Raw genomic sequence first — 12,755 nt, forward strand, 5'->3', positions numbered from 1 at the left:
GTTGTAATTGTTGCAATAAGTGCTATATTTTAACAGCACCTCTCTTGGCTGTGATAAAATTTAGAGCGAGATAGACAGTTTTGACTGTTTAGACGGCTAACTTATTGTAACAACTATAATACCTTAATACAAGTATGTAATAAATAGTATCACTTTAGCGGTCGAAAGTCGCCTTGTGTATAGAATAGACCCGCAGGGGTAGATATGGTGAAAATAAATTAGGTACTTACAATCTCAGTATGATGACTTTTTAGGGCAGGGTTCTGATCAAGCAAAGCTGACAGCGTTTCAACCAATTTATGAAGTTGGGCTCTGGTGTTGGGTGAGCTGTCACTTGCTAGCGTCTCCAATATTTCAGGAATTTTCGCAGAAATCTGTAAAAAAAAATTGTCAGACTATATTATTATGTATGAGAGAGGATTTTCTGTGGCCAACAAAGATTTCCTTGATAAAAAATTTGGTGTGTTTACTTATGTACGAGTGTTAGAAGTTATACTTCTTTGGCGTAACAAAACAAAATAAGCTGTTACCTGAGTCTATTAATATTACTGTGGATTAGGTTTTACTGTACGTACAAATATATTCCACGGTGAAATATTCAACAAAGAACTCGTCATTTGAAGAAATGTTATATGAACACATGTTTCACGTACACCGGTTCACGAAGAAGTGTCCTGGGGTGAACTGAATACGTACAAATTTCCGGATACGATACCCAACGCGCATGTGCGAATCAGTCAGCTGTATACAAACGCAAGTTTGATAGTAGAATTTTTCCATTGTCTAGGCCAGTGCTCCGCAACCTTTTCTCACCCATGGCACACCAAAGGTATTCCCAGAATTGCGGCACAAAGCAGCACACCACAGGTAAAACGATTTATACATCAAAATATGGACCCCACATGCTGAAGCGGGCCCCTAGCTATCGCTAAGGTTAAAGACAGTGTGATACTCTAAAGTAGGTAGTGTTTTTCAAATGGTGATTGAGGTAAAATTAATGGTATTCATTGTATGTTTAGCTATTTTTTGTATTTATTAATACAAACACTCCCCAGTCTAAAAATATTAGTATCAGCGTGGTAATATAGCTCCGCAGGCGACTTTTTTTTTTAACCATTAGAGAAAATTTGTAATTTGTGTTTATGTCACTTATCTGGTTGATCTGCCACGCCCCCCCTGAGCCAGACTAGAGCTCTGACGAAAGAAAAACCCGAAGTTCGCATCACCCGTCAAGTATGATTGCTTATCATTTTTAATTATAGCTTGAGTTGAAAAAAGTTGCTCACATAGTTATATGTCGTATAAAATGGGAGCTGAATTGCGATAGCCTTGTCTGAAATCCGAGGATATTCTTTATTAACCGAAATCCAGAAAATACCTAATGGAACATCGGCGAAATTCATTTTTAGCGTCACGTCGTTCCTCAATTCAACAAAATTCCTCACGAATATAATTATTATAGTGCTTCTATAGAATTTCCGGCTTCGGTTGCAAAAGGGTTTCGAATCCAGTCGTATTGATTGTATGAAAGTAATGATGAAATTTCTTTTGCAGCAAAGTTACAAGTTTTTGGACCGGACCCAAAATTCATTGCTTGTTTTCAATGGTAGTGAATTTATTTAATATCCCTATGGTAGTGAAGCATATCAATATATTTTCATTCTGACCTTGCCTTTTTTATTAATTTTATTCAGGTGCTCAAATATACTACCAGCCATGCACGCAAATTTGGCCATTAAGTAAGTATTGTATAATATACAAAAGTATTTGCAATTTTTTGTCACAATGCGCCGCGGCACACCGGTTGCGGAGCACTTGTCTAGGCAACGAATTTATTATAGTCGGCCATTTGCAATTTCTAACGTAAACGAAGGATTAAACATCAGAGTGATAGTAGTTGTTACTTTAAAAATAACAAAAACAATGAGAAATAAATATCATTCTAATTTGATTATGCTTTTTAATTAAAACTTTATTGATTGTATTAAATATCTTTTATCGTATTTTCTTACGTTTTTTTGTTTTGTTACGCCAAAGAAGTATAACTTCTAACGCGCGCACATAAGTACACACACCGATTTTTTTTTGACATTTTTTAATCTAAGTCACAGGTTCTCAAACTTATTTCGATCACCGCCCACGTTGAGATTTAAAAAAAATCTGGTGCCCCAATACCTCTATGAGTGCCCCCCATATTTTTTAACTTATCATTTTACATTACCATCTGTTGCGTATCTTAAAAACAGTTATTGCAAAGATTCGTAAAATAAAAAACGGGAACGAGACTAGTGCATGTGCAAGCGACTCTAGTTTTTTCGTCTATACGGGTCTCCATGCATTCAAGCCTAAAATCGCATCTCAAGAATTTCGGATAGGAATGGGATCGTCGCGATCGACCTAAAATTTTTGTATGAAAAAAAATATCGGAAATCACAGACAATTTTATTTAGTTAACTTACCCATGGACTACGTACATGAAAATATAAGCGACTCTAATTTAAGCGTCTATACGGGACTCGAAGCATTCAAGTAGTAAATCACATCTCAAGTGGTGTCGTGTCTAGATGCCGTCGGATTTTTATAGATAGAATTTATCTGCCGTCGCCCCTCTAGATTTCCTTAACGCCCCTAATTTTCGTTGAGCCTTCTACTGCCCCCCTAAAAGACTCCAGCGCCCACAAGGGGGCGTTATCACCCACTTTGAGAAAGACTGATCTAAATGATATATTTTCCTTACTTACTTACAAAACCGATGATTATATATATAAATCCTGATAACCAAGGTCCTATTTTATAAATTTATTAAATTTAATACCACTGAAAAATGTGATGAAAAAAGAAATACCTTTTGGAATGGTGCCATGGTGTTCCGCATGGATGCCAGTATGTACAGAAATATGCTGAAGACAAGTGGTCTTGAGGCCGAGATGAGTAGTGCATCGGCAAGCTGTGTGATGACCTCCAATGACACGTCAACCAAGATGTCAAATTTTCGAGATGCCTGCATCAATAAAAAAAAATGTGTATAAAAGATCATTTCTCATATAATTCTAGGTTTGTAAGATCTAGAGGAGTGTTCTGCAACTGGTGGTCCCCGGAATCCAAGAGGTCCTCGGACTTTGCCTAGGGTGTCCGCGAGTCGCCTAGCCAAATTATACTAACGTAGAGAAAATTCTTAAAATAAATTAGACATATACAAAGTCTGTCACAGTTTTCCTGCACTCATGCTGTTTTATTATTTTTTTATCACTCATACATACTAGCCATTTTGGAAGTATAAAAATCACAAACAAATTATGAGTAAACCACAAGTGCGCACAAAGAGTGATTAGTTGGACATTGTTATGATGCAATCGATTGCATCATCTGACTTCCGCTAGCAGCTTTTAGCAGCTAGCAGTTTTTTTGTTTGTTGTAAATAAGAATGGTCGAAAGTCGAGGTGGTAATAAATCAAGAACTCATCCGACCATGTCCGATCCTAATAAAATAATATGGGCCTCCACAGAGTAGAGGTTTGAATTAACAGATTTTGTTTTTACAATAAATGAATGTCACCCATTTGGCTCAACCTATTATGTCCATACTCTGACTCATATACAAATTGAAAAACAATATATGTACTTGTCAGACACAGGATTCTAACCTGGGAACCACGACGCGATAGGCCGCGCGGATCACTGATCAAGAATCAAGAACTCACTGTATTAAAAATAAAAATCGAATTAAAATGCTTTAGAACATAACCAATAATAAAATGTCAAATGTGAACTCATATTATGGATTGCAAAAAGATATTAAAATTAGATATTTAACTAAAATTCGTCACCTGAAGTCCTTTAATAAATGCTAGAACCCAATCAGTGAGGACGGGAGTATGATGCCAGGTGCATAGCCAGTGGCAGAGGGTGGCAAGCGAGTTGCGTAGCCCACTGTCTCCATCAGTGGAACTATCGGGCTCAGCCGTACTCGAGATATCATCATCAGTCGTTTGTGAGCTGTCTGGCATCGGCCAGTCTTTGTTCTCTGCACTCTTGCTCCGGATGAGCCATCCGACAGCGCTTTCGATGACTGCCGGCCTTACCACAGAAAGCACCACGCATGCAGCGGGGCATGGTTCAGAGTCTAAAACAGTTTAAACAGATATATAACGGACACCCATTATCAACAATTATTACTAAAACTATTAGTCAAGTGCTAATTACATATAAATCTTTATAAAATGAGTTTCTTTAACCGGATGCACACACTGCCATCTCGGAATAATGGTGAAATACTTCGACATGACATAATATGATAAAATGTAATCGATATTCCATTCATTTTGAAAAGAGCTTCCCCAGGCAAATATAGAGTAATATTATGGGAATTGTAGGAATCCGCATTCACTTGTATTTCGAGGTCGTGTTTGGCATATCTGATTTTATCTTACATGTTTCACAGCAGGAATATTGTGATTTTATAGTGTATTACATAAGGAAAGAAAACAGTGTCCTTTGTATTTGACAAAAATTATTTCTTTATTATGCTGTGTTGTGAGTCTGTGTTTGTTTATTTTATAAGATTTTAGAGTGTTGAGACCTAATCGCAGTGTTAGCTGTTTTTATATATTTACATAATCCTATTTTTTTTTACATATAAACTTTTTGATCCACTACTGACTCAAAATGAAAGGAGAACAGAGTACATCTGAAAATGTGCAACTAGTCAAAAATTGATGGGACAGGGTTGGCCTCACTTAATGACCTGAATGAATCTGATGATGAACAACAGGATGTCTTCAACATCCACACTTTTGATGAATGTGCACCAGTGTTTGAATGAGAAAATTACCAAAATTAACTGGTTCAATAGCTCAAGGCCAGGAACAGAAAATGTTGTAAACAGAAAAAGCAGATTTTTCCAAGATGGTTTTGACCAGCAGACGGTCATGAATTGTATTACCGATGAAACAAATGAGCAGTACAAAAGGCACGCAAAATGATTTTGTATGGCACGCAAATGTTTCATTTCGAAGAGAAAAGAAATTAAGGTCAGTCGGGGGGGGGGGGGGGGCAAGATCGGCATACAAATTGAAGAAGGTGATTTTACGGAAATAGTAATTGAGGTTTTTAATATATTTTAAATTTGTTGAATGAAACATACTACAGTATAACCTCGTTTTTACGTGCCCGGTATTCACGTTTTCCCGGCAATTGCGTGTAATTTTTTCAGTCCCGATGTATTTCAGTACATTTAATACCCGCGATTTACGTCGGAAATATTCAAAATATGCAAGTTACGCGCGCTTCTGAAGAACTGTCTGATGAAGACGAGGTTGATATTCCAACAAAAGAAGAAGCAATGAGGTTCACCGAGGGTTTAAAAACCAACTTTACAAACTTTGCTGATATCCAAGATGACACTTTTAAATGTTTATATAGTCTTGAAAGAGAATTACATAACAAAAAAATAAAAATGCAACAAACTAATATACATATATATGTACATGATTTTTTCAATAAAAATTTAAATTGAATGTTGTTTTTTAATAAAACGTTATTTTTTTAGAAACATAAAATTTTAATGTTCTTTTTTTCAATACCCCCCTTTTTACATTTTCCCTCCAATTAGGTTTTTTTTTTCCAGTCCCTTAAAAAACGTAAAATAGGGGTTATACTGTATTTAATAAAAGTAGTGTTTGTTACAAAAGTATCGTATGGCTTAAATGGCATGATTTTGACAAAAACGTAAAAACGACCCTTATTACGATCTTACCCCTTCGTCAGAAATAATTATTTTCATTATAACATGTTTGAGAACCACACGGGTTTAGACCGTCAAAATATGGTTATTGGTAGAGAAAAGTATCATACCAAAAGTATAAATACATGGAATAAAATATCATTTATGATCATATTTCACAACCATGAGGGTACTTCGGCTTATTGAATGTATGCCGATGTAACCCCATCACAAATGTTTAGGCATAGTAAACAGATCTAGTATTAAAAGATTGTTTAAAATATAATGTTTATTATTCTCATCATATACTACGTAGAAAATTAATTAGGAAAGCAAAGTACATACCGCACCGTGAGTGTAAAACCAAGGCATCTGCAAATTTTTCAATTTCGAGATTAAATGCAAAACAACTGCAAAAGTCGTGAACTTGATAATGTAAAAGTGAAGTAACTGAAAGAACATGCAATATAATGTAGATATAAACCAAATATTATGGTTTTTTTTAGAAACTCTATTTCTCCTAACAAAACGAAGACTTCAAACCTTAATATATCCAAAATATGTCTTTTGCAGATACCTTGGTTTTACACTCACGGTGCGATACATATAAAGTATTATTTTCGATAAATGAATAAGTAAATGGAATTTGTATTGAATATTGAATTGTTGAAGATTAAAATTAAACATAATTTCACTTCTCCTTAAAATTAAAGGTTGCGGAAGAGTACAAATTATGTCTTCATCGAGAACATCAGAAATGTCATCAATAACTGGAAATATAAAAACTGTTTGCTTTTTCGAGACCATATTTTTTAATAAAATCTTTCTCCAGGTAAACTTAACCACGGGTTTGTCTTCTTTGTTGAAACTCAAAATTTTACCAACAAAGTGTTTGATGGTCTTTTTGGTTTCAAACCTGACTAAAATCCAGTCTTCAATATTTTTTTTTTCTTGAGGATCATTTACAACTTGTACTGCAATTGCATCCTCAATTTCTAAAGGGTCTTTAAAATTCTCTTTATCGGTGTCTGGCAACAAGTCAGATATATTTACAGTATCAGATGATGCTGAAGTGAAGTATTCGTCATCTTCAGAGCTTGACGTTGAATATAGTTTTTTTTGCCTTTATAGGCTTAATTTTGCTTCTGATATTATTTTTTTCACTTTGTCTGATTTGTATTTTTTACGATGAGTTGATATTATATTTCTTTTTTTAATATTTTCCCTTTTCTCAATTTCAGTCTAACGTTTTACCACATCATCATGTGTGATCACTTCGGCACCATTTGCAATTCTTATTTTTTTAACCTTGGGAGCGCCAATCTGATTATTACCTCTCATGGTTCGCAATAAAATTTGTTCAAATGTTTGAGGTAAGTTTTCCACAGATGAGAGACCAATATCTGGAGTCGAAAAGTTTTGTTGAACATATTGGATGTTATAGGTAGAAATTGAAGCATGCTGACAAGAGGAATTGAATGAGACGATTTCTGATGATGGTATTGGACTGACCTCTTCTATGAAATCCATAGATCTCGAATCATCAAGCAAATTATTTTGTTCATCACCTACAGGAGGAGGAATTTCATAATTGGTTAAGTTGATTTCAGGCAGTGATGGAGTAAATATCGGGACTATTTCATGTATAGACGAAAATATATCTTGTTCATTAGTGTCGAAGTTTGGTTCAAATCGGTCAAGATTATCCTTTTCAATATCATCAATCATTTGTTCGTAGGTATCAAATGTTCAAATTCCATTTACTGGTGTATTTTCATTTTGAACGTTGAAGTTTGGTAGTGGTGGGCAATTTTGATGTATTTCCCATCGTTCTAACGCATCGGGATCATATACATTGTCCGGAATGACACGCTCATTGAATGGAGAAATTCCGGCTTTTTTAAATCCATTGAGAATAATGTTCTCATCAAGATTTTCCCATGTCCTTGATATTATACATGAAAACTGCATTTTATGTAGTCTGGTAGCGGAATTAGACCTTTGCAAATTGACAAGTCTTTTCATCCCACATACATTTTAAGGATTTAAAAACGCTTAAGTCAGCCGGTTGCAATAAATGACTAGAATGTGGTGGTAGTTTTAGTATGGTAACATCTTGTCGGCGAGCTAGGCGATCAACTCTAGACCTATATGGGTTTTATGGCCATCGTAAATTAATAGAATAGGCCGTGTATCACCAACCGATTTCAAAAAACACCGCGTAAAATAGTTTTTAAAAACTTCCTTCTCCATCCAACCATTCTTTGTGGCTGCATATGCGGTCCTGTCACCAGATATATTTGTTGTCCACTGGTCCCAAACGTTTTTACCCTTAAAAATAATTAACGGAGGTATTTTTCCACCTGCAGCATTACAGGCTACCAATACTGTTGTGTTCTGTCTTCCAGAAGAGCTTGTTGTACGAGTGCACTGGTAGCCTAGGCGGCCAACAATTTTTGTTTTAGATGGGTCTTCAGAAAAACTTGACTCGTCCAAATTCCAAATCTGTGCTGGTTTGTCTGTTAAATTAAGTCCAGCGTTGATTTTAGAAGTTTGAAATATCCTTTGATTACAAATGGATTGCAGGCCTGTTTTCTTGCAAGTTCTACTGCTTGCGGTTTCTTAATGGATAAACGGTTTCGCTTGGCAAAGGCTGTAAACCAATCACTCTTTGGAATGCCATTTTTAAATGGAGTTTTTATTTAATTTATTTGAACATAATGTCCAACTAACTCCATAACTTCCTTCCTCGATAATCTAAAACCATTTCGCTCCATTACGTGTAAATTTTCTGCCAAATTCCGTTCTAGATCAAGGGATAAAGCAGTTGATTTGCCCATCGATGAGGATTTATGCCCATGTGTTCCATTGACGTGGTCCATGAGTGTCATTCGTGGAATTTTAAATAGTTTGGATGCTTGATATCCACTCATTCTTTTTGATGACACTTCATCAACAGCATGATTCATTGCTCTTTTGTGTAAACGTGGCTCTGTTAGACTTTCTTTTGTAGGTTCGAGGCATTATCACGGCTTTTTTATCTGTAACAAACCAGACATTGTTATAAGGTTTTTAAAACTGAGTTGGTAAAAATAAATATATTTCATCTAAGTAGGTATACTCGTACGAACTAACCCCATATTAAAAAAATACGGGTATAGATCGTCATACATGTGACGAACTTATCTGCTGTTAACCAAGTTAACCCCACTAGGGTTAGTCCGTCAGCAGTAAAAAATAATTGAAGGCACATGTAAAAATAAAAAAGTACATACCAAAAATCAGTTGATTTGGGCATTGGATTATCGAGATATTTTACGATTTGACGATCTAACCCCATTTACAATATAAAAGCTGAACGACACAACTTCTCTCCTCTGCCACGTAAGCCAGACTGAAGCTAACTTCATTGCAAATGTGGAGGACGTTGGGTATGAATGTTGGTAACACGGATATGAAGTGGCACTCACCCACATCGCTGCAATAAGAAAATAAAGGCACTGGCCGAACTAGACCCGTTGACAATCTTGCCACGACTTACCTTACTTAATATTTTATATATATTTGTGTTTTTTTTTATAAAAAAAAATTACAAATAAATATCTAACCTACTTACTTACGTACTATATTAAAAAATAATAACGATATAGCCATGCGTATTTTCTTCTGTTTTTCATATTATGTTTACCAATCGATGCGCAAACGGAAACGAAGAAATTCATTCATAAATGACAAATCGCATTGTATAAAAAATAGCAGGCAAATCCTTTTCAAGAATAATCATTACGTTTAATGTAAATATACAATTGCATAGGTCAGTCCTTAGGAACGGGCAATTAAAAATAAAAATATTCAATGAACGAACTTGTGAAATTCATTATCGGCAGTCATTCAAATATAATAATGCTTGTTATTTTGCCTCAAACACAATATCTAAAAATGGAAAATCGTTCAGTGATGGAGAATGTAATATGAAAGAAGGGATTTTAACTGCTTCCACAATCTCTCAGAAATTTGAAAACAAAAAAATATTCAAAGAATTAAAGATATGCCTTCAGCTAGAAATACGATGGAAGATAGAATATCAAAAACTCAACTGTATTTTTTTATAATAGTATTCTAAAAACTATTTTTTTAGAAAACTTAAAAAAAACGTTATTTTTTCGCCATGAAAAACTGCTTGGCACGTCAGACAAAAAGGTTCGCCATCCCTGATATAGGTGGATTATATTCTGACATTGTTTCTTCCATTCTTCTAATGCAGGGGAGGGCAAACTGCGGCCCGCGGGCCGCATGTGGCCCGCCGGGTATTTTTTTGCGGCCCGCCATCATTAATTGTACTTCTGATTACGAATAACTTTTTTTATAATGTTTTAAAAAATATTGACAATAGATTAAAATTTGAAGAATTTGTTGTTTCGTAAATGTATTATCTCAGTACGTCTTCCTTGCGTCTCGTCTCACACTATGTAACCACTATTTTCTACGTTGAACATCGATTTCAATAGATATTGATAGTGTACCGACAGAGCTACAACTTGAGATTATTGATCTGCAGTTTGACACTGATTTAAGAGAATTGCATCGTCGTGAAGAAATCTCCAAATTTTGCAATGCCCTTAATTCAGGCAAATTCGACCAACTTAAAGATTATGCAAGAAAAATGTTCGTTATTTTTGGATCAATTTATATATGTGAACAAACATTTTCGATCATGAACCTCAATAAAAATTCTTTACGATCAAATACCTCCGATGCCCATTTACAAGCAGTTTTGAGAATATCAACCACAAAATTAACACCTGAATTTAAAACAGTTTCATTCTTCTCATATTTTTTTTTGAAATGTTTATTTTTCGTGATAATAAATAGTGTATATCTAAAAATGGTATTTTACTTGCGGCCCGCCGCTCATTTTGAATTCTTGAATTTGGCCCTCCATCCAAAAAGTTTGCCCTCCCCTGTTCTAATGCTATGGTTTTAAGAACATCTTCGGTTAGTGTTACTAGTTCTGCCATTTTGCAGTACTTCTCTTGATGACCAACTAAATTTAGTTAACCCTACTCTCCAGAATGCGGGGAAAAATTTATACCATCGTAATACTTGACCTTCAGATTTGACATAAATTGTGGGCGTTGATATTAGAAAGCGGAGGATCACATGTGGCGAAATTGGAGGGAGTAGTAGTTCATAACTTTGCCATTATGCCAATTTATGATGGTCCTAGAATGGTAGTAAACATACAATAGCATATTTGTATGTCATTAACCCTTTCACCGCGGAGATTTTAATTACCAAATTTAAATAACATGCTAATTATAGCGAATGGCCAATTAATGAGGGCACAACAGTGTGCCGTTCTTGCCATGTAATTGAAAAGATCTTTAAATTTTACTCTGCAAAAAGCTACGGAAAATAATTAATTACTTTGGAATATTTATAAAACATCAAAATGTACAGTAAAATTATAATAATCAATCTGGCATAAAACCACGTGTCACCATTATTTGGGAAATAAATATGCAAAAGGAAATTACCTTGTGACGATATGATATTGTAGAGCTGTTTTAAAATTGCAAAAACAACTTCGTTTCTTATGTCAGAGTTGGCACCGGCAATTAGGTGCTGCAGAAAATTTTCAACGAGTTTCACCTGTTTGTGAAATGTTCCTAGCTTTGACGGATCCTTTGGAATCTGAACGCGTGCTGAAAAGTATTGACAAATGTAAATGAATTTAACAAGTTGACAATGAATATTTGATATCATGTATAACTTGAGCACATTGGCCATTATTATCGAAGAACTAAGGAGTTGTTTCCATCGCTGAATGGAGCCTATCAGTTAATTAACTGGACAAAAAACAATTGGTTTTTATGTATTGCCATCGTCAGCACCTAACCTAGTATTTTGGTATCGGCACCAATAGGTACATGTAGTATGTAATGAATACTTTTTCTTAGATTAATAACTGACTGGAGTCAGTCACCCACGGTGGCCGCGCGGCCTTAAGCGTTAAACGATAACGCCGTGGGTACCAGGTTAGATTCCTGGGTCTGGCAAGTGCACATATTGTTTTTCAATTTGTGTCTGTCAGGGTATGGACCTAATAGGTTGAGCAAGTGGCCATCCATTTCTCGTAAAAAACAAAATCTGTTAATACAAACCTCTACTCTGTGGAGGCCCATATGATCCTATTAGGATCGGACATGGTCGAAAGAAGAAAGAAGGAGTCTACTGGAGCGAACCAAAATTTTTGGTGTTTAGATGAGATAAGAAGCATGATAGTTATCCTTTAATCAGAAAATCAACTGACAAAATAAGGCTGCCTGTATGCAATAACTGATTCAATCGAGCCGACTAAGGTAAGTGCAGACTATAGTCAGGACTGTAGTTAAATAGTCTATGTGTTCGGACCATAAAAACAAATGAAGAAGCGCATGCTGACAGCGAGAGATCTCATAGACAAAATAGTCTAGTGGCCATGTGAACTGCTCCTAGACAAGTCTCACTAACACCTGCCTGTTTTTCTTTGAAATGTATGGGAGAGCGCAGACTACAACAAAACAATCTAGCGTCCCACATCCTTACTGCCAAAATCATCTGAGCATCTGCAAGGAAACAACATGTTTTGTTTTGCTCTATTTGCTGAACCATGTTTGTGGAAGAGGAACAAACAGAAAACATAATCGATGAGGTGGAAAAGTGGCCAGTTTTTTACAATAAATTGACATTGATTTAAAAAGGAACAAAACGGAAGAAATAACTGATATAGGCGTAGATTTGTGTCTTGATAAGCAATGTAAGGCCCAATTAATTTCAACAAATTATTAAAGCTGAAATTATCTGAAAAATTTTCATGGATGATCGATCTTATAAGGTATTATAAAGTGTATAAAATTTTCCGTTTATTAGTCTTTCGCTATATATTATGTAGGATACACCCAATAATCATATTGTCTCTGTTTATGCCGCAATACCCTTAGGATGCCCAGGGCAGCAGCCTCGTAGACATCTATTTTCATGTAACCAAAAA

General features: G+C 35.3%; 1 protein-coding gene across 1 annotated transcript in view; it reads right to left on the reverse strand.

The window, feature by feature from the left end:
• LOC147079438 (ubiquitin carboxyl-terminal hydrolase 35-like) overlaps nt 1–12,755 on the reverse strand; it is a 39,540-nt gene that overhangs the window by 13,870 nt on the left and 12,915 nt on the right. The window contains exons 4-7 of the mRNA XM_085941056.1: nt 11,260–11,427; nt 3,828–4,123; nt 2,846–3,001; nt 231–374 (exon numbers count right to left, since the gene is read on the reverse strand). Of these exons, the coding sequence (XP_085797182.1) occupies nt 231–374; nt 2,846–3,001; nt 3,828–4,123; nt 11,260–11,427 (764 nt within the window). The remainder of the gene's footprint in view (nt 1–230; nt 375–2,845; nt 3,002–3,827; nt 4,124–11,259; nt 11,428–12,755) is intronic.

This window comes from Rhyacophila brunnea, unplaced genomic scaffold (assembly GCF_057557595.1).
Source record: "Rhyacophila brunnea isolate RB1 unplaced genomic scaffold, BYU_Rbru_1.0 scaffold_1, whole genome shotgun sequence".
Taxonomy (NCBI): Eukaryota; Metazoa; Arthropoda; class Insecta; order Trichoptera; family Rhyacophilidae; genus Rhyacophila; species Rhyacophila brunnea.